The sequence below is a fragment of the Sciurus carolinensis genome, chromosome 13 (genome assembly GCF_902686445.1).
Source record: "Sciurus carolinensis chromosome 13, mSciCar1.2, whole genome shotgun sequence".
Lineage (NCBI taxonomy): Eukaryota > Metazoa > Chordata > Mammalia > Rodentia > Sciuridae > Sciurus > Sciurus carolinensis.
In genome coordinates, this window is record NC_062225.1 from 73390720 (window position 1) to 73418147 (window position 27428).

The following is a 27428-nucleotide window of genomic DNA, read 5'->3' on the forward strand; positions in this document are numbered from 1 at the left end:
GCGCCGGCGCGCCTGGTGCCACATCTGCCACCGCCAGCGCCGCGAGGCAGCCTGGGACTCGTAGTCTCCGCCCGCGCCGCGCCGAGTCCCCGCCGCGAGCACCCGGCGCTAAGTCCGCCCGCGCACCTGCTGCGCCGAGGCCCCTGCACTGACTCTTCACTTTTCTTGATTTTCCAGTGGCGCTAGAAGGATGGAATGGAAATAGTTCCCACCTGGGGAGGATTTGAAAATTAATGCTTCTTTCATCCTAGGAGTGCTAGTATTCCTGTCGCTAGTGATTAGGTTTAATGGGCAATCAAAATCTGTGAAAGAACCAAGAAGAGAGTGAGACTTGACGGGACGGGCAGAGCGTTGGAGAGCCCCAGGTGGAGAGGCCGAGAAATCTGATGGCTGGGCTCTAGGAAACTCTGTGATAGCTAGCGCCGGCTTTCCCCTGCCGGGGTCTGAGAATGAACAAGCTCTCGCGCCCGCCACCAGAGTCCATCCCAAGTTCCAGATGTGTCAGGAAAGTGGGAGAGAGGCCCATTGCCCAGACATCCACTGTTCCTGGAGGGCCTCTCACCTTAACTTTAGTATCATGTGAGACCAGGAATGCTTGCAGCATCTCAGCAAGGAAGGACCAGGAGAAGTAAAAATGTGCTTATTTTGTGTACAACCGTGTTTGAGGATGAGATCTGTACCTGCCATTCTGAGGTATTTCAGTAGAGTATATATTCTATAATAGAATCCTACCTTTCTACAGGATACACAACTGAGGACTGATGAAGTCCTTAGGAAGAAGATGACAGTTGAGATGGGTCCTGAGGAACGGAAGAATTTTCATGGTTAGGGATCAGGGTAGGTGGAGAGAACACTCCAATTGTGTGAGTCCTTTGTTAATTGGTTTGAGACAGGATATCACTGTGTTCAAAGCTGACCTTGAACTCCTAGACTGAAGTGATCCTTCTGCCTCGGCCTTCACAGTAACTGGGACTATAAGCACCCAGGTGTGCACAACCATACCAGGCTAAATCAGTTACTTTTCACAAAGGCATAAAACGTGAGAAGCTGGAAGAAGTTCAGTGTGACAGTGCTCAATGGGACTTTGGAAGTGATGAGGTTGGAAAGATGCCTTCTGCCCAGAGTCTTCTGTGCTGAATCTTGACTTTATTCTTCAGGCACTGAGAAGCCAGTGGTCAGGTGGCATGCTCTACTGTTTTGGAAAGCAAATGTGGCTGTCTGGAGGGGTAAAGCAGGTGGGAAATGCCCAGTTCTTGAGCTTCCTTTCCTGGCTTTGCCTCAAGAGGCTCTGACTTGGAGTGCTTTTATCAAGAAACATATTTGAGCTAATCATTAATCAATTCATTTTTCATATCAGTGGTTTAGCTCTACTTAAGAGACCAACAACAAGCCGGGTATGGTGGCACACCTCTGTAATCCCAGCAGCTCAGGAGGCTGAGGCAGGAGGATGGTGAGTTCAAAGCCAGCCTCAGCAACTCAGCAAGGCCCTAAGCAATTCAGCAAGACCCTGATTCTAAATAAAATACAAAAAAGGGCTGGGAATGTGGCTCAGTGGTTAAGTGCTCCTGAGTTCAATCCCTGGTACCAAACAAACAAACAAACAAACAAAAATATTCAACCAACCAACAACAATGTCCCCTCTTTGTTCAGTTTCTGCTGTGTCATATGTAAGATCACAGTAAGAATATTGGACTGGGACTGTAGCTCACTGGCAGAGTGCTTGCCTAGCATGTATGAGGCACTGGGTTCCATCCTTAGCACTGCATAAAAATAAATAAAAGAAAGACATTCTAACCATCTACAACTATGAAAAAAAATTAGAAAAAGAATGTCAATGGTCAGACTTATTCAGACACAGGAATCACACCTGGAGGCTAACCATACACAAATTCATGAGCATGGGCAAGGCCTATTTCAAATGTAGAAGACCTTGAGGCTCCCCGTGGGAACTGCTCCAACCAATTCCTTTTTCCCAGAGGGAAAATGGAAGGTGGAGGTGAACCTAGAGGGAAGTTATAGGAAGGAAGTTTGGAGGTGAACTCGGTGGAAAGGAAGACCATAGCCTGAATACTTTTCAAGCCCTCTTTTAGTTGCATTTATTTTCCTTTCAGGTACCACACAAAGTAAAAGAGACGGATGGATGGTCGAAGGGTTGGGGGGTGGGATGGCAGTTGGGGAGGCTTACATCACATCCACAAAGAACTCACTGGGGTTTCCCATAGCCATGTGGAAGGACTGTCTGCTGGCGGTCAGTTCTGGGGGGCAGAGACCAGGTAGCGGCCTGGAGGGGCTCCTGGGGGCCCCATGGCTGCAGACGGTGGGGGCATCACTGTAGCTCAGGTGCACGTGGTGGCTGCGCAGGCTACTGGCCAGTGAATGATGGCTGGCTGCTGGCCCCCAGCGCTCACTGGGTACACACTCTCTCGTGGCCCTGGCAGACTGCTGCGTGTTGTATGGTGCAAGTTGCTGCCGCTGCTGCCAGACTTGGAGTCTCCCGCCTTTGGGTCCTTCTCCTTAGGACGATTGCTGCCACTACGATTCGGGTCGCTGCTCCGACTGCCTTCACTATGCTGACTGCTGGCGCTGCCCCCACCATAGCTGTAGCCCAGCTCTGGGACGTCTGGGTGGGGGTTGTAGGTATGTGGGGGCGGTGGGTACAGGTAAGGGAAAGCCATAGGCCAAGGGGCAGCCGCAGGGTGCAGCGTATCTTGGTCAGAGGCACCGCTGGAACCGTCGTGGTCATGGAGGGACAGGTTGGCCATGTTGCCACAGAGGTCACCGAAGATGTAGTTGCACTGCTTGGAGAAGGTGATCTTGTTGACAGTGTGGCAGGGAAGCCGGGTTTCCGCAGGAGCTGGCATACTTGCAGGCCTCCCACCGGTTAGTGAAGCCTTCCACATTGTGGTACTGCCGGTCTACCACATCTGAGCCAATGAAAGCATTAGGAATGGTAATCTTGAGCCACATGCGATCTCCTACCTCCAACCCGGATTCAGGGGAGGCCATGGCTTTTACGATGGTAGCCATGTCCCTGTGGATGGACAGATGGATGTCATCTAGGCGCTGTGTGTCAGGGATGGAGCTGGTGATGGAGGAGCTGGTGGAGGTGATAGTGCTCAGGGAGAGGCTCATGCCATAGGCAGGGAAAGTGGGAGTTCTATCTCTTCTTGCTTAAATAAGTGCTGCTCCATTTACTTTTCCCTTTCATGATTGTCCATGGATTTTATTCTTAAAATTTTGCGAGATGAGAACCCAGAGGAAATTGGTGAAGCAGGGAATCTAGTCTCAAAACTCTAGTTTCAACAGAAGAGGTCCTGTTTTGGGAAAAGTAGCAGAACTGGCTTTCCGTAGAGGCAAAGGAGGCTGCTCGGTGGCAGAGACTGAAGGTGAGGGAGGGATTTTCTTTTCCATCTCTCACTGGAATGTCTGGCAGGTTATCTGTTGGAACTGAAGGAACATGGCACTTAAGGAATAGAACCCATTCATTTATTATCCTGCAACGTTTCCTACTCATCTTTTCTGGGCCAGGCCCTGTGCTAGGTGTGGAAATGTGTGATACACCTCATGTGCCCATGAGGACCTTGAAGCCTGAATGGGAGACTAATGTATGAACAGGAAATTACATTTACCATCTTAAGTGTCCCAGAGGAAAGACACCCTTGGTGTGGGGTAGTGAGAGGACATGGGGAAGAAGTGGCTTTACATCCCTGCCCTCTAGATGTTTGAAGGGCAGTCTTAGACATTTCCACAGAAGTGGGCTTGGGTAGGTACCCACATGAGGTTTCTCAAAATCCAGAAGATGTTAGGCTAAAGAGGTCAGGTGATGTTCAGTGTGGGGACTAGAAAGAATGAGGTCACTGAGCACTGTTTGCCTGTGACAGTGGTCCACTTTACCTTTTGACTATAGCCCTTGCTGCTTATTTTAAAAGGGATATGTTTTCTTCTTTTCCTCTTCTCCCTCTCTCCCTCCCTAACCTGCGGGTGCGGAACAAGATTACCTTGAGTTATCTGTTCTCCACAGGAAGGAGATGTCACCAGAACTAGGTAGTGACTGTCTCCCAAAACAAGTGAATTTCAACACACTATCAGGGTGCACCTGGGACCCCTGCCAGGGCACACCTGGAATGTGGCCTTCGAAGAACTTCTTTAAAAGTCCTCTGTTTTCCCTGCTGGGCAGAACCACAGCCTCTGGAACTGGAGTCCCCTGTGTTTCTCCTTTGCTAATAAAGCAATAAACCTTTATCCTTTTACTCAAAACCATGTCTTCACTATTAAGTTGGCATGAATTGGCATTGGGGACAATGACTGAGCTTTTAGTAACATGCCTAATCCTTTAGTTTCTTCTTGCCTCTGTAACAAACTGTCACAAAGTTAGTGCTTAAAACAACCCAGATTTATCATTTTAGGATTCTGGAGGACAGAAGTCTGAGTCAAGTTTCCCTGGACTAAAGTCCAGGTTGTAACAGTGGTCCACTTTATGCTTTGAATGTAACCCTTGCTGCTCTGTCACATCAACTTATTTTTAAATTGGACATATTTCTCTCTCTTCTTCTCTCCCTGCTATTCCCTAATCTCTCTCCCTCCCTAATCTGGCCAGGATGTGGGGAGGATTACCTTTCTTCCCTAGGAAGATTTATCTCTCTTTGGGTACATATCCACAATAGGAAGGAAGTAATCCAGACTTTGGGGATGGCACCAGAAAATCTCAGAAATGACTACCTCCCAAATTAACAAGTGAATTACAACTCCAACAGAGAACATGTGGAATGGAGCCTTTGGGTCAGCTCTTTGAAAGCCCCTTCTTCCTGCTGCTGGGCAGAACCACAGCCTCTGGGACTGGAGTCCCCTGTGTTTCTCCTTTTTCTCAAAACTACGTCCTCATTATTGGATTGGCACTGGGGACAAGGAACAAGTTTTCGGCAATAAGGTGACTGACTGTAGGGATGGGTTCTTGGAGGCTCTCAGGTAGAAGGCAGTTGCTGCTTTCCCAGCTGTTCCAGTTTGCCTTCATTCCAGGTCTCATGGCCCACTTCGATCTTCAAAGCCAGTAAGAGCTGGTTGAGTGACTTTCACTTCATGTCATTCTGACCTTTTCTACCTTCCTCTTCACCCTATGACACTTCTGATTATATTGGGCCCCCCTGGGCAATCCAGGGCACTCTATTCTAAGGTTGTTGAGTCGTAGTTCTGGTCCGTCTGCAATCTTAATCGCCTTTGCCATTTAATCTTGCATATCCATGGGCCCTGGGGACTCTGATGTGGACATCGTGCTGCCTACCACATACATTCACTTTATGATCAGAGTGGTCTTGGCTTGAAGATGAACATTGGACCATGAAGAATGGACTCTACCTTTTTGCAATGTCTACTGGAATAATGGGGGAAAGTCTTTTAATATTAGGGAAAGGGATTAGACCTCATCAAGACAAACAAAAGCAGGCAAGGAACTTGTTGGAGAGGAAAACCAGAACTAAGCCAGAAGTATCTATGTATGTGGGGGTGGGAGTCAGGAGGTGAAGAAATGAGGAATAAACAGATGGAAATGGCTTATTTAAGGCTACATTAGGGTCATTAGAGGAAAGATGGTGGTCTGGGAGGAGGGACCTGGGAGCAGGGCCCTGAAGATACAGCCCCAACTGTATTTTGGTCATATTAAGGATGTCGAGGAGATTTGTGCCAGGGCTGGCCTGGAGCTGGAGGACCTTCAGGTCCCACCTCTGTGGCTCTAAGGATAAACGCTGTGCCACGAGTCAAGAGTTCTGGATTGTAGTTTGCTTCTATTACATCCATCAAATCATGTCACCTGTGGGCCTCAGACCCTTCGATGAGGAGGTGGTTTGGATGACTCCAAGGTGCTCACATTCATTAGGGCAGCTGGCATAAATATTCACGAGAGACACAGCTCCGAGTTCAAGCAAAGGTTTATTGACAGAGAATATCTGCCAGGCTGCCCTTCTGCAAGGTGCAGCAGCTTGCCGGAAAAGATTTCATAATTATATAGTCATGCACGATAGAGTAGTTAAAAAATAACCCATCTGGCCCTACGATTGTCAACTTGGCATCTTTGTTGTAGTTTCAGTAGTTTGGGACTCTTTGAGGGCAGGCTTAACTGGAAGGTCATGCCTGGGTAGACAGGTGCTTATTTTCAAAATGTAGTTATTTTGGCCTAAGAACCATCAGCACTCTTGGTCCCTGTTGGGTTTCCAGACCCTTGGCTGTGATGGCCCCTTGCTGGGCACACTCTGGGCCATGTGAAGGCTGTGGTAGCATTCCTGACTCCTTCTTCCCATTACTGCTTGTTTCTATGGAGGAGCCACTGGGACATTGCTGTGTTCCTGAGTTTTAGTGCTCGGATTACTTACTCTCTGCACCCTTCTCGTTTTGTCACATGGGCCCCGTCCTTAGCTGCATCACTGTTGTGAGCTGTGTGAGCTTTGAGATGCCAGGGCCCACATGCAGTCCAGCTGCCCAAAGGAGCCTGAAACAAAGGCCTCTTGGCCAGCTCCCTGCCCACGTTACTTCACACTTTACGGGGCTGCCATCATCAGCCATGGCTCCAGACTTTGTTCCTCCTCAGGGAGCAGGGCTCGGGGCCCCCATGTCTTCTCTCAGAAGTCTGTCACCCGTGTTGAGAGTGGGGCCTGGGTCAGAGCCCAGCGCCAGTGGTGGTTTCTGACGGCAGCGAGGCTATGCTGTATGGCCATTACCTCCGGAGAGGGAGGTGGATGGAAGGTGACAAGCCCTGAGACCCAGGCTGTGGCTGAGTTGGAGACATGGGACAGACTTTTTACCACACAAGTTTATTTAAATAAAAGTGAACACATATGCAGGCTGGTGCCCGAGGGGTAGGGGCGGGAGGTGGGCGAATGGGAGGCAGACATACAGTGAGGGCCAGGCAGAGTCTGTGTGGTGTGAACCAGGCTGCAGGAGGGAGTAGCTGAGGGCCCTGGGGCATTACTGGGCTTCAGTGCTGGGGCAGGGATCTTGGGTGGGTGAGCCCAGTGCCAGGAGGTCACTACTGTCCCTCACATGCTCCCCTCCCTTTCCCTGACCCCTGGGCCCACAGCACTGCCTCCTCAGTCTCCTCCCTCTCCTGACATCAGCCTTCCCCTCAACTACTGGGAAGTCAAAAGACAAAATAAATAAGAATCGGTGAGTCCTGCCCTGGACTGGGCCATGGGGAAGGGGAGCCAAGCCAGGCATGCTGCCCCCAGCCCTGCTGTCAGCCCTGGAAAAGAACAGGTAAAGTGCAAGGACAATCCAGTAAGTAAAAATATACCAATGACTTTGTCAAATATACAGCTGCTGGCTGTCGGGGAGCAGGTGGCTGGCTGGGTGGGTGGCAGCAGCACCCCGGGAAGTGTTGGCCAACACAGCATAGAGACAACGGAAATAAATAGGGGTGGGGAGTGGGCAGGGGTCCTGCTCCCTGGGCCAGTGCCACTGGGGACCAGGACAAGGCCTCTGCCTGCTCATCTGCCCCATCCCCCAAGCCCCCTCGCCCGGCTCCCCAATGCTGCGGCACTGACACAAAGCACCCGGCCGGCTGACTGGCTGGAGGGAAAGAATTATAATGTGGGAGTGGGCATGGGAGGGGAGGCACGGAGCCGTGCAGTCAGCCAGGGCTGGAGCCGCCCTCAGTATTCGTCCTGGTCTTCTTGTTGGTGTTCTTCAATCTCATCGTCCTCAGGGGGTGCAAATCCTTCCTGAAGGGGGCAAGGAAGAGCCACAGTGAGCCAGGCAGGTCAGGCTGAGGTGAAAGGATTGACGTGGTGGTGCAGGAGATGGGGCTGAGCACCCAGAAGCCTGAATTAAAGTTCTGCTTTCCCTGCTACTGGCTGTATGTGACCCTGGGCTAGCGACTTCATCTCGCTCCTTATTAGTGAAGTTTCTCCAAGGTCCCCTCTGGTCCTACCACACTTCTGGTCTTGGGGCGGCCCACGTCAGGCAGGGCCCATGGGCCCAGGTCGGCGGCAGGTGAAGGAGCACTCACCTCAGTGGCATACAGAATGCCAATGATGCCCGAGATGACGGGGCTGTTTTCACTCTCGTGTTCCTGGCAGATGAGCTCGATGTCACGCAGTTTGCTGAAATAGAAGTCTCGCTCCTTCTCCAGCCCGTCCACTGTCAGCTTCAAGTCCAGGAGCTGCTCAGGCAGAAGGTGGTGTTCAAGCTGGAGACCCTGCCTCACACTCCCCCGCCTGTCCCTGCTTTTTTAACACAGTTTTTAGTTGTAGGTGGACACAAAACCTTTATTTTATTTACTTATATGTGGTGCTGAGGATCAAACCCAGTGCCTCACATGTGCTAGGCGAGTGCTCTGCCACTGAGCCACCACCTCAGCCCTGCTTGCCCCCTCTTGTCCTCCTGATGCCCCACGGTCTTGGCCTTTGTGCCAGGGCTGTCTCAGCTACGCTTTCCCATACCGCTCACCTGTTGGTTGAGTTCAAGGATTTGGGCGTCGGTCTCATGGCCGCCATTTCGGGCTGATGGGGGATTCTTTCGGAGGATGCAGGGTGGGGCCACGTTGCTCAGTCGGCCAGAGGTCTGCATGTTCTTGGGGCCTGTGGGGGATGTCCTCTGTGGAACTGCCCAGAGGAGAAGAGTCAGATGTGGCTGCAGGAGCCCAAAGTTCACGTGGCACAAGACAGCGAGGTGTGAGGACTGCAGGGGGGACCCATGCGACAGGCAGGCGCTCCCCACGCAGGAAGGACATCTACATCTACTCCGAGCCTCAGCCACACGTGACACTACAGCAGCTAGGCAGCCCTTTGACAAGCCTGGGAGAGCAGGGACAACGGAACTAAAGGAAGGTGTGAGAAGTCAGGGCACACAGAGAGCTGGCCTGAGGGCGGACTGAGGTGCTGGGGCTGTGAATTGGGGAAGTGGGTCTGGGAGAGTTCAGGGCCCTCTTAAGCTGACAGCAAGAACCCAGGAGAAAGCAGCTGGCTCAGGGTTACCCCTAACACAAGCAACCAGCCCAAAGCCACACTCCCCGTGAAACCTGCCCCACACCTCCTGGGTCCCTGTCTTAGGACGGGCTCTGTTGCCCTCTGCTGGGCTGGACCCTCTATCCACGCAGCTGGGCGGGGACCCCAGCTCCTCCGAGCACAGCCTGCATGCTATGGCCACTTGCTTTCTAGCCACTTCACCTCCCTAGACAGAGCGGCTGCTTCTAATGCAAAGCAAGCAGGTGAGTGGGGACAGGCCCAGGCAGGACAGCAGCGCAAACAGAGGAGGCGGCTCTGCTATGACGGGTCAGATGTGGGCTGGGGCTGCTCCTCTCTCTTCCCTCCCCAGCCTTGCTGTCCCCTCAAAGGCCCTATTGCTTCTTCCTTTGCCCATTTAGCACCCAAACAAAAGCTCATTTCTAGAGATTCATCTCTTGAGGACTTTGGGCTGGGGGCCTTGGAATGGGGAGAGATGGGATCAAGTTTGGCAAACTCCTGCTTCTGGATATACAATGGGCAGGGGCAGGAAGGGGCAATGGTACCAGCATAAAGGCCTTGGCCTGATAAACTTGGACAGAGAAACCATGCCACTTTGCTGCCCATGATCTTGAGGTAAACAAATTAGCTCACGCTAGGAAACAAAGTCCCCTGGGCCTCAGGTGCCACTGTGCTAGTGCAGGTGGCTCTCAGAGTGGGTTTTGGAGCCCCCTCACCCCTTCCTGAGATTCCCGACAGGCAGGCAGCAGGCGGCGCCATCTGAACTCCGTGATAACAGTCTCCTCCAGGCTGGCAAGGCCAGGCCGGTGGCCGTGGGGGCACTCCTGGCTGTTGAGCCCTGCCGGCCCGGACCCCCAAACTCCCTCCCCCGGCTCGGGCACGTTACCTGCTGTGCCAATGAGTTTCTTGGATTTGTTGAAGATCTGATCACCTGGGTTAGGAGGTGGTGCTACGTCCTGGCCCTGCCGCGCCAGCAGAGGGTTGTAATCCTTTCCATCATAGTTTGCGTCAAAGAATTTCTTAAACCACTGAATAAACTCAAAATTATCTTGGAATTTTCCTTTCACTAATTTTTCTACAGGAATGATCTGAAATAGACCACATAAGCAGAGCACTTTAGCCACCTGCTGCGTAGGGCCGCCTTCCTCTGTGAGAGGATCACTGCTCTCAGGAAAGCCAGCCCTGGGTCGCAGCTTCGCTCGCCTTCTCCACCTGCCCCCCTCCCATGGCACCAGAACAGACAGGCAGGCTGGCAGTCTGGCCAGTGATCCAGAGCCATCCCTTTCCCACAGGCATAGGAAGAACTATGTATGGAGGTGTCCCTTGGTTCTGCTATCTGCACGTGAGCTGGAAGCTCAAGACCCATGGCCCTGGGACTATTGAGGCAGGAAAGTGAGCAAGGAGACTTTTCTGTGGCCCTACAGACACACACAATGGGAGTGGCATACAGTGCCTGAATATCCAGGGTGTGTGGGGTCTGTGGAGGAGAAAGGGATGGCAAGTGGTGGTGGGTCCCACTGTGCCTTGGGCTGGGGAAGCATTTCCTTTGAAGAGCTAGGCACGAAGGGGGTGGACACACACACACACACACTGGAGTGACCCAAGCAGCCCATCACCCCAGATGGCGGGCCATCTTCTTCCTTGGGCACACAGCTCCTCAGGGCCCCAGAGGGGAGGCACCTACTTTGTCAACACCCATCTTCTTGAAAGCTGCTTGCAGCACCTTGAAGTTGTGGATGTATTCATGTTCTAGTTTGGCCTGGAACTTGACCTTCCTCAAGTGCACACAGCCAGGGAAGAGCATGTCCATGAACTGGCAGTAGGCTGCCCCTGTGGAGAGGCACGGCTGACTGAGGCAGGTCCAGCTGCTCCCCTTCAGCTGCTGTCTCTCAGCCCCAGGCCCTTTGCTGGTCTACTCCCCTGAGCTGGACCCTCATCTCTCTCCTTGTCATGGGGTGGAGCCAGTCATACCCCTTACCGGTTAGACATAGCCGATTCCCCCCCAGCTTTCCAAGAATACACCCTTTGTTACTATTGATGCGTGTGGTGTACCACCATTCCGAACACCGCATAAAAGTAGCTCAATCCTGACAGTGACCCTAGGTAGACAGGTGATGGGATCACCATCATACACCTAGAGAGGTGTAGTGATGTTCCTAGGGCTGCATCAGCAGTAGAAGAGCTGAGAGTTGGACCCACAGCAGCTACACTGGACCCTGTGCTGTTAAACTGTGGCTTGGCTGCCTGTACTGGCTTTTGACGCCCCTCATGGGCACCTCTGGTTCTTCACTTTTTCTGCTTATTTCCTGGCTTCAGCTCCAAGCAGTGTGACTACTTTGGGCTCTCCGGCTCCTGTCCTTCATGCTAATTTTGAGCCACCTTCTTTGCTGTACTTTTCTGCCTTCCCACCCTGGCTTCCTTTCCCTGCAGCAGGGCTGCTCCCCCATCCGCCTCCTACCTGAACAGAGCTGTTCTATCTTGGTATAGTTGAGGTGCAGGGAGTCATTGACCCATGCAAGCATATCATGGCGACTCAGATTTTCACTGGTCACAGATGTGGAGTACACATTGACGGCCATACCCCAGCTGCAAAGAAAGGACAGAGGTGAGGTGAGGTCAGTCCTGGGGCCCTCATGCAGGAGGCAGAAGAGGGAAATGAGAAACGCTGCCTTCAGACCAGCCTTGCAGTTCACGCTCCTAGAGGAGGGGCACTTATTCTTTAAACTATATCCCAGACACGTGCCAGGATGTGGTACAAAGTTAATTAACTGCCTTGCAGGAGTTGAGTTGGGCAAATTCCTTCAGTGGGGAGAGACGGAGCAGTAAAAGTAGCACATAAAAGTTCAAGGATGGCACAAACAAGGGTGTGATCGCTTCCGCTTGGCAGGGTCAGTAAAGAGTTCAGAAGAGAGATGTTGGAGCCTAACAAAAGTAGGAATTTTCCAGACATACAAAGGGATGTGGCAGAAAGGCATCACAGGCCTAAGGACTAGCAAGAACAAAGGCATGGCGTATTCCCGGAACTCTGAGCTGTTTAGCAGGCCTGGGGAGCAGGTTTCTGTGTTGGGGTGTGGCACATTGAAGTTGGCAGGTACAGATCTGGAAGGGCTTTGTTTACCAGGATGAGGAGTCCGGATTTTCTCTTTAGTCAATGGGAAGCCATGAAAGGATTTTTTTTTTTTTTTTTTTTTTTGTGAGTACCAGGGATTGAACTCAGGGGCACTTGACCACTTAGCCACATTCCCACTTCTATTTTGTATTTTATTTAGAGATAGGGTCTCACTGAGTTGCTTCGTGCCTCACTTGCTGAGGCTGGCTTCGAACTTGAGATCCTCCTGCCTCAGTCTCCCAAGTTGCTGAGATTACAGGCATGTGCCACTGTGCCTGGCTGCCATCATAGGATTTTAAGTAGACAATAATTTCACCACATTCTGTGTTTTAGAAAGTCAACTAAGCTTTACATCTGACTTCAGACTCCCTACACCCACAGCCTGTTGGCTGACCGAGAGGCACCTAAATTCTACTTGTCTAGAATCTTCTCTTAAAGCATGTTTCTGTATTCATTATTGTGGCGAATGTCACACTGGCCCCCAGTCACTTGAGTTGGAAACCTGTTGGGTCACTGCAGCCAGTGTACTCTCCCTTCTGTGCATATCTGCTCATGCCTCAAACCTCCCTCCTCCAGATGCCTGGATGTTCCCACCCCGGAGTTTCTCGCTAGCCAAAGTTACCAGGAGCCTCCTAAGAAGCCCTCTGGCCTCCAGCTCCTTCTTCCCACAATCCATCCCTGACACTGCTGTGGTCAGAATCCATCTAAAAGTAGGTTTGGCCACCAACACCCCGGCTTCAAATCCTTTCAGCCAGCAGTTGTAAACAGGACACCGCTGGCTATTGAACTTTTTAGTACTCACAGTGTTGGAAACAATTTTAAGTTAGTGTCCAATATTTTAAAATTAAGATGCTTCACACAAACAATTTGGGATTTTTGACTTTTGGCAACTGTGGGCCTGTGTTCTAGCACCACAATCAAGTTGGGGCTGAGCAGGGGCGCCGCCCTCTGGCTATCCGGTGGACTGCTTCCCTATCTCCCATCCCCATCCCCACACAGAGGTCAAGAGTTAGCTGCTGTTTGTCAGTTAAGAGGGAACTATTTCTTGTAACTAGGTCTTTATCAGAAATGAAGAAACAAGATAGACCAAAAGGACTGTGTATTTCTGAGAATTGTGAGAGCTCATTTTTCTAAGGTGAAGAATTTTCCTCCAGGCTTAATATGCAAAGTGTCTCTGTGAAGTAAGAATAAACCCAGCCCATTTCCCTGTAGACAGCTACTATTTTAATGTGATGCCTCCCTACCATTTATCCAACTCCTAAATGAACCCCACCACTCCAGCCTATCTCCCACTTCATTCCCCCAGTGAGAAGCCAGTGGCTGCTCCCTACTCATCCCAACTACAAGGCCACTCCCACTGTGGGGTTCATTCATTCACTGCTCCCCCACTTCCTGGACCAGAGTCCTGGGGCTGCTTATTATGAACTCCAACTCCTGAGTCCTACCCCAGACCTACTGAATCAGAATCTGCCTTGGACCAAGACACCCAGAAGGCCTTCAGGCACGGGCAAGTGTGAGAAGCAGCTGTAGAGAGGGGGCCAGCTTGGCATCCTCTGGGCTGTGTGCCTCTCACGCTCCCTCTCCACCCTAAGCATATTGATCTCATGAAACCTCCTAGGTACATTTAACTTAAATAAACTACTTTTTTGAATAAAAATCATGAGGAAAATCCTCTTATTCTAGTCCTTCTTCCTTTTAAAAGTAAGCCTTGTCCTTCATTGCCCAGAGGAACAGAGGCCAGAAAGGGCTCTGAAGCCAGAAAAAACACAAGTTATTGTCCTGGGAGCTTCTAAAGACTCGGGACTTGGCAATGTCAGAGATTTCCCAGAGTACTTTTGACTGTGCTTGAACCTCCTCTTACACATGGCGTTGAGCCCACCGCCCTTGTACCCTGAGCCTCACCTCACCACCAGAATTGTTTACATGCCTGCTCCTGGAGGAGCCGGAAATGGGGCTTCCAGATCTGTCCCAGGCAAGGCGTTCAGCAAGATTGTTGAACGACTGAGTGATGTGTCCTGCTGTCTTCTCTTCCATCAGCTTCTGGCCTGAGCCGCCACCTCCCCTCAACCTGTAGGACGTGGATTGGCCATCCTCTCCAGGAAGCTTGCTCTGAAGCCCTGTGGGGCCCTACAGCACTTGGAGCACAGCTCCTTGTGGCATTTGTCCCATTCTGTCAAAATCACTCTTTGTGCCTCTGTCCTTTCCACCTGTCTGTGAGCTATTTGTTTCATTTGCCTTTGGACCAATTCTTGGTGGAAGGAAATGGCAGAGACCAGAGTTAGGAGTGACTACCAAGCTTTCAGGGGACTCACCTTAAGAACCAGCAGTGGGAGCAGACGGGAGTGTGGGGACATTAAGCTTCGAAAAAGGCAGGATGGGAAGGGTCAAGGAAAGTGCATTTTATTTCTGTATTTATTTCATTATGGACTGTGAGGAACTGAAAAGATTGCCCACCTTCAAGGAGTTTGTATGTCTTACTGGGGAGATACCCATGAGGACAGTAGAACCAAATGCCCCTAGTGCCTCGAGGACTGCCACAGGAAGTCAGGGGGAGCGTGCGGATTAGAGTGAGGACTTTCTGAATAGTCCCAAGTGCCAGGTGGGCAGGGGGTCTGCAGAAGCTGGCTAGGGCTGGATGCAGCAGATATAGGCTATTCTGGTGACTGTCCAGAATGCCTGGGAGCTTTTAACAGGCTCAGAGACTCATTTCTCTGGGAGGACCCAGGGCCATTTTGTCCCTGGTTTTCTGGGGAAGGGTAATTCAAGACCAGCTGTGGCTGGCATCCTGTAGGCCTCAGAGAGGGCCTTGGATGGTTGGGGGTGGTTCTGAGGGAATAGGGAGTTCTTAGGGTGGTCCTAGGAATTCCTGAGCCACTTTAGGGATTTTGTTCTATTTAATGGGTACGAGTTTCAAAGGCTGCTGCTGCTTTTTCCAGTACTGGGGATGAACCCAGGGGTGCTCTACCACTGAGCTACATCCCTAACCTTTTTTTATTTTAAGACAGGGTCATGCTAAATTGCTGAAACTGGCCTTGAAATTGCAATCCTCCTGCCTCCTAGGTTGCCGTGATCACGTAGGAGAATCTGCACCTGGCTTCACAGACTGATTATTGAAGAAAAGCAGAGGCAGTGGTCCTAGTCCAAAGTTGTGCTCTATATTTTGACTGAAATTATTTGAGCCTCAAGGATACTCCAGTCTGAGTGTGGGCTCTCTGAGGTTCCACAGGACAGGGCCAGCTGAGGGTTTGGGTCCATTCCATACATTTCAGAGCTCCTTGATAGAAGCCCAAATGTGTGTGTGCATGTGTGTATGATAAATGTTAGTGTAGATGTGTGTATGTATAATAGGGATATACATATTATACATACTCTCCCGGCAATTCTGGTGCACAGCCCGTCATGAGAACCCCAGCCCTCATTAGAAACATGTGCTTAGCTAGGAAGTACTGGCCCATACTGCAATGGCATGGGCTGGGATGTTGGCATGTTTTGCCCTCTGCCTGGAGATGTGTGTTAGCAATCTTCCCTCTTGGTACCAAGAAAAAATCTTAAGTTTCCCTGGAGTTAGAACAAAGGTGAAGACCTTGCTATCAGGAGTTACCAAGAGCTACACAGCTACTTGACAAATGCTCAGGTCTTCTTGGGTTGACCAGAAACGCCCGGTTTTGTCAATGCTCCATGATGGGAGGGCATAAAACACCTTTGATCAGTCTGAGTCTAGGGTCCCAAAGTGGTTACAGTGCCTGTAAGAAGGGAGTTGAAAAAGACTGTCCCATCAGGGTGTACCAGTCAGTCATGCTATCACCCCATGGGGTTTTGGAGGAAGTGGGGATAGCTCGTACTAAGACCGGGGCCATTGTCTGTACTCAAGATAGCTTAGGTTCGTTCTCACAGGGGGTGCTACCCTCTGCCCTGGTTGAGGCCCATCTTGGCTTAGGAGTAGTCCTCTCTAAGGCACCCAGGACCTCTAAAATGACCCTCTGTCACACTTGGAGCTTCATGAAAACCCAGCCCTCCTGCTTCCTCTGCCTCGTCTCACGGGGGAGGGCAGGTACCCTTCTAGTTTCTCTCTCCTGGGTTTGGCCTTGTGCGTGGAACTAAGCATGACCAGCAGGTGGCACCCAGGTCCTGAACAAAGACTCCTTTAACCCTGTCCTACATTCCCCCAAGCCCCTTTCCCTAGCTCAATTCAGAAAAAGGGGAGCCCCTAACTTTGATCTGGCTCCCAAAGAAGAAGGTGGTTTCTACCAAGACCCGGTGGTGTCAGGGAAGGGGGTTCTTGTTCTTTCAGAGCTGGGCCAGCTGAAGTGGCCTGGCAGGAAGCCTGATCTAATATTCTGGACTGGACTAAACTAGCTTCCCTCTTCCCTAAAGTCACAAGTTGAACTCATAAACTGGTCCAGATTCTGATGGCCTTTTGAGTTGGGTGTCAACATGGGCCTGTACTCAAATAAGGGCAATTGCTGGGCAGACGTACAGAAAGCATTTGCTCCTGTATCTGGCTCTAAGTCTGAGAAAACTCTTAAAAAGAACACACTTGTTGCCAGGTGTGGTGGCTCAGGCCTGTAATCCTAGTGGCTCAGGAGGCAGAGGCAGGAGGATTGCAAATTCAAAGCCAGTCTCAGCAACTTAATGAGGTTCTAAGCAACTTAGCAACTGTCTCAAAATAAAAAATAAAAAGGGCTGTGGATGTGGCTCAGTGGTTAAGCACCCCTGGGTTCAGTCCCTGGAACCCAAAACAAAACAAAACCAAAAAACTCCCAAACCCACACTTGTTACCAAGAGCCCTTCACCTCCCTGAAAGAATGGTAGGGAACTACCAGGGGCAGGCAGGCCCTGTCTTGAGGGCTGCACTAGCAGGGCCTTCCACTCCTGTCTCCGTGTTTCTTCCCTCACTGTTGGTACACGGTGACCACCAGGAGAAACATCTTCTGACTGGGTTATGGCATGTCACCCTCCAGGTTGAATGGAAACACTATTTAAGGATCAGATTAAGAGGCTGACCTTGGGGTGGGGGGAAGGGAAAAAAATAACAGAATGAATCAAACAACATTACCCTATGTAAATTTATGATTACACAAATGGTATGCCTTTACTCCATGTACAAACAGAGAAACAACATGTATCCCATTTGTTTACAATTAAAAAAAAAAAAAAAAAAAAAGAGGCTGACCTTGGGAAAAGCCTGCTCTGTAGGACCTAGACTCCTGCTACTACGTCTGGAGTTGGAGCAAATGGAAGTTGATGGGGTTTAATCTGGTGACTTTGCTAAATCACTTCCTGTGCTAGGACCACAGGTGTATGGTGCCGTCACTGGCATGGTAAGGCTGCTGTGGTTCCTATCAGGAGAGGGGAGCTGCTGGTCATTCTGTAGACTGAGAGCTTGAAAGTGGTCATCAAGACCAGATCTCAACATTCCATGGTCAGAAGGGTTCCTTCCCAGACACCCAGGATGGCACTTATTTAGGCGGTTCTATTTCTAAATCCTAAAGATGGTCAATAAATTTGCATAACTCTGAAATCTCACATTCTAATATCGAATGACCTTAGCAGCAGCCTAGATCTAAATTTAGTTTTCTGTTTTAAAAATTTCAGTGGAAATCTACCTTCCACAAATATGTCCTGAGGAAACACAGGGCTTCCTCAATCTTCCCTAATTCTCTGGAGCTCTCTTTACTCCAAGGTCAGCACTATTTTCTAGTTGGGTCCTGGAGAACCCCCTGCAGATCCAATGTCACCACCTCCACCCTGTGTGGCTATGAAAGATATACAGGTATTCTGGAACTGCCAGTGGTGCTAGCATGCCACCAGCCAGCTACAAAATGTCTGTGCATTTAGAGTTCCGGATCTCTAGTCAGGCCACTTGGGTTCTCAACTCCTGGTTCTACTATGTCCTGTCTGTCTGATTTTAGGCCTCAGTGTCCTCATCTGTAAAATGGAGACAGTGACAGTTCCCACCTCATAGAACTATTCTGGGGACTAAGTGAGCCATGCATGAGAAGCACTGAGCACAGAGCCTGGCACTGAGCATTTGCTAAGTGCTATCAGCATCAGTGGGCAGACATTGTTTGAGAGGCAGGTGAATAACACAGTTAGTTTGGGGCCTCAGAGACTGTGGAACGGCCAGTCCAGGAGGGCGACAGACTATAAAACTGTGTTCTTATCTGCCCCTTGCACATAGGAGAGCTATCTAGGCTTCTTAAAGCTGTGTCTCTGATCACAATCCCTCCCCAGTTCCACGTTTCCCACATATCTGCTCCATAGATGCCATCTTACCGGCCAGGGAAACTGGAACAGATGCTGTGGGATCAGAGGAGAGAGTTCTGCGAAGCTGCCAAAACGTGTCTGCTCCTGAGGTGGGGCTATGCCCATTGTCACTGGGCTACCCCTTCCCGCCCAGGCCCAGGGGGGCTGAAGTCACCTGTTTGGAAAATCTGCAAAATTGCTACCCCTTCCCCCCTTGGCTCACACATCCAGGTTGTTCTGGGGTTGCATGGAGGCGATATGTACAGGCAGGGATAAGGGTTCTGAGGGGCTGGAGGAGCCTGCCAGCGGGTCACAAAGCCCTGGCACATGCAGCCAATCATCTTCTTCTCATGGCTGAGCAAGGACCTGACTCATAGAGAGGCTCAAAGCTGAACTGGTCAAAGGTAGAGATGGAGCAAGTGGGGTAGTACCAGGGATGGCTGGGGGACCAGCGTGTGTCCATTCAGCAGATCCAGGACAGGGATCTGGATAGTTATAGGATTGGGTAGGGACTGCAGCTTTTCCAGGATTCTGTTCTCACAAAATTTCAGGTCATTTACCTCCTTCCCAAGATCCTAAGCCCTGCTGAGGTCCAGCCATAGTTCCTGGATGTGTCCTACTGAACACGATCTGAACTCTCAGAGGCTTCCCCAGGCTGGTCTGGTAATGCTGCCATTCCCCTTGTGGCGGCTTTCAGTGGAAGGCACTCTCAGGGGGGTACCAGATGGTTGTTCTGTGTGACCTGACTCAAGGGTTGAAGGGAAACCTGGAGTTCAGTAAACAGAAATCCTTATTGCTAAAAGTAATCTCGTTTAGTAGGCCTGTCTAAGTGGGCAGATAGAAAGGCAACACTTTCTTCCTAAAGGTTCTTCGAATGTCTAAGTTCTTCAAATTCTTGTGTGTGGAGGCATGGGGGTAAGGTGGGGGTGGTCCTGGGGATTGAGCCCAGGAGCATGCTAACACTAAGCTACATCCCCACCCCTTTTATTCTGAGATGGGGTCTTGCTAAGCTGTCTGTGCAGGCCTTGAATTTGGGAATCTCCTGCCTTAGCCTTCTGAGTGGCTGGGATTATAGGTGTGCCTGGCTAAACACCTATTTTTAAGCCAACTAACTTCCATGTAGCCATCATCAAACCAAGGTGACCAGTAGTAGGTTCTGGAGGCTGCAGTGCGGTGAGAGGGTTTTTGGCGGAGGTGGAGCTTGGTTGTGGGCTTTGCCACTTTCTGCTTGGAGACCGTGGGAAGTGGATGGAGACATCCATGCCACAGTTCTCATATCTGAAGAATTCGAATGGTGACATTATTGAGGATGGGATTTTTGTGAGAACACAAGAGACACTGCCTGTGGGAGTCAAAGTTCTTCACACCTTGGAGGCTAAGCAATTTCAAGAATCGGCAACATATCCACTCACATTCTTCTCTCTAGCACCCTGTAGCCGCTCCGATCAGGGTACTGAGTAGGGAGAAAGCAGGGATAGGCTTGGCTTTCGGTTCTCCGCTTGCTGATCTTCATGGCCCTTTGTGACTTTTGAAGCTATGCCACTCATTTCTTTCTTCAGTTACTACGGGCTCTGAACACAACAGCTGCTTGGTAAATATTTCTTGAATGAAGGGACAGGTCGCCAGGGTGTAGGGGTTCAGATGGCAGGTGGGCTCAGAAAGGGTAGTTTTCTGGTCTTGTTTCTCGTGCATCAAGCTGGAGGAGGTGCTGCTGGCTATAGGAAGAGGCGAGCAGAATGCTAGCAGCATTCTCTGTCCACGCACAACCAGATGCATCACAAAGCCTTGGGATTCTTAGCAAGAGACTTGAAATCTTTCTTCCTCTGATGCACATAACATGGTGCTGCCAGATTCCTAAGAGCAGGGCTTCAGGACGGGTCCTGGAGTGGAACCTGCTGGGAGCACCCTTCTGCCTGGCCTCCTCTGGGACTGGGTAGCTGGCTCATCTGCAGCTGGCCTGAGGAGAGAGGGACTGGAGCTGCAGGAGCCACTGTGACACCTTGGGAAGGACATCCTTTCTTCCAGGAGCCCTAATGAATCAGATGCTTCCTTTGTGGCCCTTCATGCTCCAAAATCATGGTTGTGCCTTGGGGACACATATAAGTCATTTCATTTTACGTTTCTTTAAAACTATGTTTCCTCAGCTGTCTGGCTACAGCTGCCAGCTGGGCCAAGCAGCATGTTCTCACCCTTCTCTGAAATGCCTGGAGTCCACATGCTGTTTAGCCTGCTTCCCCTCATCCCTAGGCTTGGCTCCTCCTCTGTTCTCATGCTTCTTTCCACTCCATATTCATCCCTTCTCAGAATCCTCCCAGTTTTATTTCCTTGCCCTTGTGATAGGCTCTGACTGCTCATTTATTTTCTAGCCTGTCCACCAGAAAGTCTGACCTGATGTTCACAACAAATGTAGTTACGATTCAGTGTTATTCGATTCTCTGTCCTCTCTTATGACCCCAACAGTCCACCCTATCTGCCTGTCCAGCAGGACTAACTCCAAACAGAGACAGACAGCACCTCCTAGTGGGGACACACACCGAGGGCTTGCCTCCTTTCCTACAGCTTCTTTCCTGGCCTGCTGCAGGGCCTGGATTCCCACCCATAGTGCCCCCCTGGTGGGTTAGAGCAGCTATCTTCAAAAATCCTTAACTGTGAATTCAATTCTGAGTTATATGAGGAAATAAAGACTCAGGATTCAAGTGATTGCCTAAGCTCAAGACCAACCAATGGCAAGGTCAGAACAGAGCCCAGGCCATCTGGACCCAATCCCGTGCTCTTTTCATGCCAGCGCACTGTGGCAGGAAGAGCGGTTTGATTTTACAAAGCTCTGGTGCGGGATGATGTGGTCTGATTTGGGCCCTTGAGCAGTAGGAAGAGAAAAAGGAAATCTCATAGATTCTTCTTTATCTCTGTCTTTCTAAGTTATTGCAATGATGGCTTAATTTTTTAATCAAGTGTCTACTTACCACTGTCACAACACGCTGAACACTTGGGAGGCACCATGGAGCCTTCTAAGGGATCATTTTAAGGCCTGGGTCTTATCTTTAAGGAGCCTTTCTGGACTGACGAGACAGGGGTAATTCGTGAAACAAGAAGGGATCCTGCAAACTGACATTTATAAAGTGCTCAACAGTGAAAGTGCACATCCAAATGCTCCAGTGTGCAAAGGATGAGTGGGGGCTCAGTGGGTAGATGGTTTCTGGGGGAAGATGGCATCTAATTTGGACCTGTAAAGATGATAGGATGTCAGGCAGAAAATTTGGGTCATGAAAACATGTTTACTATTACTTTTACTTGAAAAAGTGAGCATACAACCTGTGACTAAGTCTTAAGGAATGTTAGGGCATGCGATCAAGGTGAGGAGGAGGAAGAGAGGGCCCCGTTTCAAGGAGGATGACATCTGCCCTGTTTAATGAAGCTGCCAGACCTTAGGTGGAGAAATATCATTAGGTTGTGTAACAAGGAATGACAAAACTCTGAGCGATTTTGTTGAAATGCGGGGACAGAGGTTAGACCTGCAGACAACTAGGGAGTCCCAGACCATTTACCCAGAGGATGCTAGGGAGGGAAAACAGGAGTTGTCATAAAGGCCATTTGCATCTGCTGCAGCATTTCAGAGAGCCTAGAGTGGCTGCTGCAGGTGGAGAACAGCTTGATTCCTTTAGTTAAAATTCAGAGCAAGAGATTAAACATAGGCCTGTGCTCTTCATCTTGACTCCCCCTCCTCTTGCAGAACCCACAGCCTCCCCTATGTGAGTTCTAGATCTCATCTGTCGAGGAGCCTCGTGAGTGCACCCCAACCTGTGCTCAGCTGCTTAAAACACTGTGCCAAGAATGAAAAAAAAGAATGGGTGAAATGCTAATAAAATCATGTCTTAACCAGAACCCCTTTGGACCTTTAGTTTTGTTGGAAATTATTGTATTAAGACAGAGAAGAATGAACAATTTTGATTAGTAAGGACTTTGGGGAGCCTCAGATGCCCACTTACTCAGAAAGTGAGAGATAGGTGAGTGAGTGAAATAAGCAAAGGGCACTCCATTCTGCTCCGAACCCCGGAAGCTGCTGGAGCTGCTCTGCTTCTGGGTTGGGGATGGCTTCAGAAAGGAAGCATCGCGGGGCTGGGGTTGTAGCTCAGTGGCAGAGCACTTGCCTCGCATGCGTGAGGCACTGGGATCCTCAGCACCACGTGTAAATAAATAAATAAATAAATACAGGTCCATTGAAAACTAAAATTAAAAAAGAAAAGAAAGGAAGCATCATTTGAACTGAGAATCAAGAGAAAGGAAATGTGTGAGGAGGAGGGAGAGGCCTGCAAAGTATTCACCCCAGAACACGTGTTGTGGGCAGGAGATGTGGCTAAAAAGCTAGACAAAAACCCCATGGCCAGAAGCTTGTACACCATGGTCAAGGACTAATTTCACCCTGCGGGGAAACTCACCAAAGGATTTTTTTCTTGTACGTATACAGTATTTTTGTAACAACATAAAATACTGGTATAGTTTAAATAACAGAGACATTTCTAAATCAAAATTACAACAAATGAAATCACAGTGCTTAGAAACTTCATTCAGTTCAAAATTCTTCAGAGCCTTTATTTTATATTCTCTCCTAGTTAATACTGAAGAGAATCCTACAGAGCTGCTACATAAATCTGCACCCCTAAAATTTTCTGAAAAATTTTTATTTTGAAATAATTTCAGAATCACAATTCAAACTATAACAATGCATTCCCATGTATCCTCATCCAATTTCCCCCACTAACATGTAATAGTTATTAAAATCAGGAAATTGGAATATGTATATTATTACACTACAAACCTTATTTGAATTTCATCCATTTCTACATGCACTCTTTTTTTTTTTTTTTTTTTTTGGTGGTAAATCTGTGAAATTTTATCACATGTAAAGACTCATGTAATTACAGTTGTTCTACAACCTCGAAGAAACTCCCTCAAGCTGCCCCGCAGACCATGCCTCCTCCAGATTCCAATCCTCAACATAGATCTGTTCTCCATCACTCTGATTTTGTCATTTTGTGAATATTATATAAGTGGAATCGTATAGTAACCATGTGAGGTTGGTTTTTTTCTTTTTCAGCACAATGCCTTTGATTTCCATCAAAGATGCTGTGTGGATTTTTTTTTTTTTTTAATCACTGAGTAGCACTCCAAGCAATGGAATGTGGATGTGTCACAGTTCATCCATTCACCCACTGAAAGATATCTGTCATTGCCAGTTTTCGTTGATTAAAATAAACCCTATGAAAACTCCCAGGCTTCTCTTGCTTTGCCCAGAGTTTAGTTCTGGGAGTGATCTCCTCTCCAAACCTTTTTGTCCTCTGGGAACCATAAAGCTAGGTGAGGTGTGTAGTTAAAGACCCAGGCATTTGGTTGGGAATCAACAGAGGTGCAACTCTTTGGACTGGTTGTCCCCAGAACTGCAGCTTTGTCTTATTCTAAACCTAAATTTGTGTCCCTCCAGGGCATACTCCTGCTTCTTACCTTTATACTATCACCCAAATCTGTGATCCTATCTTTCTAGATGGCATAATTTTATCAAGGATAATTTAGAATTATAGTGCCCAGTTCAGAGAAACTTTGATATAAACAAAATTGTTTGAGAGGTACTTTAGAACAACAAAGTTTTTTGTTTGTTTGTTTCATATCAGGGATTGAACCCAGAGGTGCTTAGCCATGGAGCCACATCCCTAGCCTTTTTATTTTTGAGACAGGTTCTCCCTAAATTCCTTAGGGTCTCACTAAGTTGCTGAGGCTGGTTTTGAACTTAGGATGTTCCTTCCTCAGTCTCCTGAACTGCTGGGATTATAGGTATGCACCACTGTGTCCGCTGCAAGAAAGTTTTAACTACCAATTATTCATCGAATTATTGGGACTTAATTTATCAAGGTTCAGAATGACCTGTTTGAATTTCCATCCAAATGTACACAATACCCTCTTAAACCAGAGCTAAAGAATAACTAACAGTCAAAAGCATGATAGAAAAAGGAACAAGTCTTTGTAGGATCCTAAACCCCTAAGTCAAAACCCTCTATGGCTGGATATATGGATTTGCTCAGGATCCTTGAGTCATAAACAGAATAGTCACTCACCTGACCAGAACCAATACGTTTTAATTTTCAGTACCTCCTAAGGCTGCATGTTTTACAACTGGAGACATATATTCTGTTTCTTTAATGTTCTTTTAGAGCACATTAGTCACTATTTGCTTGCCCTTTCCTGGGAGAATCAGCAACCTACAGGGACTGTTCTGCCCCAAAGATTTACTGAGGTCTCTATTTTTCACAAGTCCTCAACCACAACCTCCAGGACCTTGCTGTCCCTGTCATTCTTCTATTACTCCAAACTGGATGCCTTTTGTTGTGTCCTGAAGATGAGGGAAGTTCTAAGACTAAGTCATCTTTTGTTTACTTTCAGAAAGGACAGAGGTTTTCAGATGAGTCACAATTTTTAAAAATTGAACTAAAGGTAATCGACAAACAGCAAAAAGGAAAAGGCCTATCTCTCCCCCTGCTTTTCTGACTAAAGATACATATAAATTTCATTTTACTGGAGACAGTTCTTACCAGCCCAGAGACCCACCAAGCAGAACTAACTCCATGAGTTTCTTCCCATGTATTTATCTTTGCCCAGTTTCTCACTTTTAGAAGACTAAAGTCTTTCTTTTGTCTTGTCATGTCTCTACAGATTTGTTGAAGATGCTCTGAGTCAGAGTGTTAAGCCACTCCCTGGAGTTACCTTTACTGAGGCTTCTACATGATATGCACCACACTGTTAATAAACTTGCTTGTTTTTCTCTTGTTAATCTGTCTTTTGTTAGAGGGGTCTGTCCCAAGTATGAAGCTATGAGGGCGAAGAAGAAATTTCATTTCCTTCTCAACAATAGAAGTCAACCATATCAATAATCTAAGTCTCTCTGGGACCTGGTGCAGGGCTTACTCTCCTTTTCTGACAACCTTGGGTGCTGTGCTAGTGAAAGCTTCTGCATACCTGGTTTTGGGGGCTCCTTTACATTTGATGGTTCTTCCTGCTGTAGGGTATTTGGCATTCACTGAAAATGCACAGCATTTCTCAGTAAGGTGCTTACCACCAATGAAATGCTAGCACTCTCTCCCTCACAGATTTTGATTTATTGTAATCATTCTTTGAGATCTGTTACTCTGCCTTCAGATGTCATGTTTTCAGTGAGGCCATGTGGTCTACTGGCTTCTATTCTAGGAAAAAGAAATTGTTAGGTAACTTTATTCAAGGAGGAGAAAAACTGGACCTTGATTTAGGAAACCAAGCCTTAACCACACCAGAGGCATTCAGGATTGCTTTATTTTCTCTTCAAACTCTTTCAGTTCATGCTTTACAAGAGGACTGGAAGTAGGGAGGATCTTGCCGAATGTGCAACTGACAGGATTTGCTACAGGATTTTGGGATATGAAAGAGAGAGGTTGATGGCATGGTGGAGCACACCTGTAAGCCCAGGGACTTCGGAGGCTGAGGCAGAAGGATCTCGAGTTCAAAGCCCAGTCTCAGCAAAAGCAAGGTGCTAAGTGACTCAGTGAGACCCTGTCTCTAAATAAAATACAAAATAGGACTGGGGGTGTGGCACAGTGGTCCAGTGCCCCTGATTCCAACCCCCAAAAAATTAGGAGGAAAAAAAAAAGTAAAAAAGAGAGAGGTCATGGGTGACCCCAGGGTTTCTGACCCAAGCCACTGGAAAGATGGAGGAAACTGCAGGCGGAGCAAGTTTGAGTGTGAAGACCAGGAGTTTCTTTTTTTTGGGGGGGTACCAGGGATTGAACTCAGGGGCACTCAACCACTGAGCCACATCCCCAGCCCTATTTTGTATTTTATTTAGAGATAGGGTCTCACTGAGTTGCTTATTGCCTCACTTTTGCTGAGGCTTGTTTTGAACTCAAGATCCTCCTGCCTCAGCCTCCTGAGCCCCTGGAATTACAGGTGAGTGCTGCACTCCTTCGCCCCGGGCAGAAGCTCCTAATATTAAGTGATTAATATTAAATTGTGACTACATTAAAGAATAGTTAAGGATATCAGGAAACCTCTATTTGTTTTTTCAAGCTGCTGGGAATCAAAACCAGTGTCTTGCATGTGATAGGCAAGTGCTCTACCACTGAATTACACGTGCAGCCCTGGAAATATGTTTATTAGGGCACAGTAATCCATGATATTATTAAGTCATTCTCCAACTATTGGATAGTTCAATATTTAAATAATCCTAGAACTAATATCTTCAAATATTTAATTTTTGTTTAAATACATGACTCTTTCCTTGGGCAGATAATTACTTGGGCAAAGGATATAATACATATATTTTTGAATTTAATAGCTTTCCAAAAAGGATGTGCCTTTCATTTGTCTTTCAGAAGTTCCATTTTCATTTCAACAGCTCTCACCAACAGTGGTATTTTTTAGAGTTCATTTAATAAAAATGATGTTTTCTTTTAACTATCTTTGATTACTAGTGAGGGAAAACATATTTCATGCTTATTACCCACATACACATCTTTTGTGAACTGTTTTGGGCTGCAGAGTTGGAGGAATGGTCATGTCTAACCAACATATGGAAATCTATGTTCTCATATCTAAGGAACATCTGGAAAGCCTGATAATGAATTCTCACCATTCACACTTTCCACTAATGATTAAGGATCCTGGGATAAGTGTGTACTGACCTGACATTTATGTTTTGCTTTTTAACTAAATCCTTGTTATTTCATGTAATTTATCCTAAGCCTGAGGTACTAGAAAATGTCCTTACAAAATGTTTTGAAGATTTACCTACAGTAATTATTAAAGGAAAGCAAAATCCTGTTGCCATATTCCAGCCATGCTGAAATGTGTTTTGAGATGGAAAAGTAGAAGTTTGATAATAGGAAAAATGTGTATTGCCAGGGAACCAAGACAAAGCTAGACACTATCCAAAACACTCCCCTTTCACACTTTTGCCTAGAAAATCAGAGTGGCAGGGTGAAAAGGGTTAAGAAAGGGAAAATAACTTAGGATTTCCCAAGATTCTACCGCAACTAGGAGAAATAGAAAATTCAGAAAGAAAGCTTTAATTGTACTACCAAAATAGCCTTATGGTATAACTTCCTCAG

At 48.2% G+C, this 27428-nt stretch overlaps 1 protein-coding gene across 2 annotated transcripts in view; it reads right to left on the bottom strand.

Moving 5' to 3' along the window:
* Positions 1–6779: 6779 nt before the first annotated feature.
* The window catches only part of Mapre3 (microtubule associated protein RP/EB family member 3), a 53118-nt gene continuing 32469 nt past the window's right edge, over positions 6780–27428 (bottom strand). Inside the window, exons 2-7 of one of the 2 annotated variants that reach the window (XM_047522372.1) lie at positions 11407–11534; positions 10633–10778; positions 9880–10036; positions 8434–8588; positions 7994–8146; positions 6780–7706 (exon numbers count right to left, since the gene is read on the bottom strand). In XM_047522372.1, the coding sequence (XP_047378328.1) occupies positions 7638–7706; positions 7994–8146; positions 8434–8588; positions 9880–10036; positions 10633–10778; positions 11407–11527 (801 nt within the window). In that variant the 5' untranslated portion in view covers positions 11528–11534 and the 3' untranslated portion in view covers positions 6780–7637. Of the gene's footprint in view, positions 7707–7993; positions 8147–8433; positions 8589–9834; positions 10037–10632; positions 10779–11406; positions 11535–27428 lie in introns of both variants that reach the window. The other variant, XM_047522371.1, reaches the window with a different exon arrangement.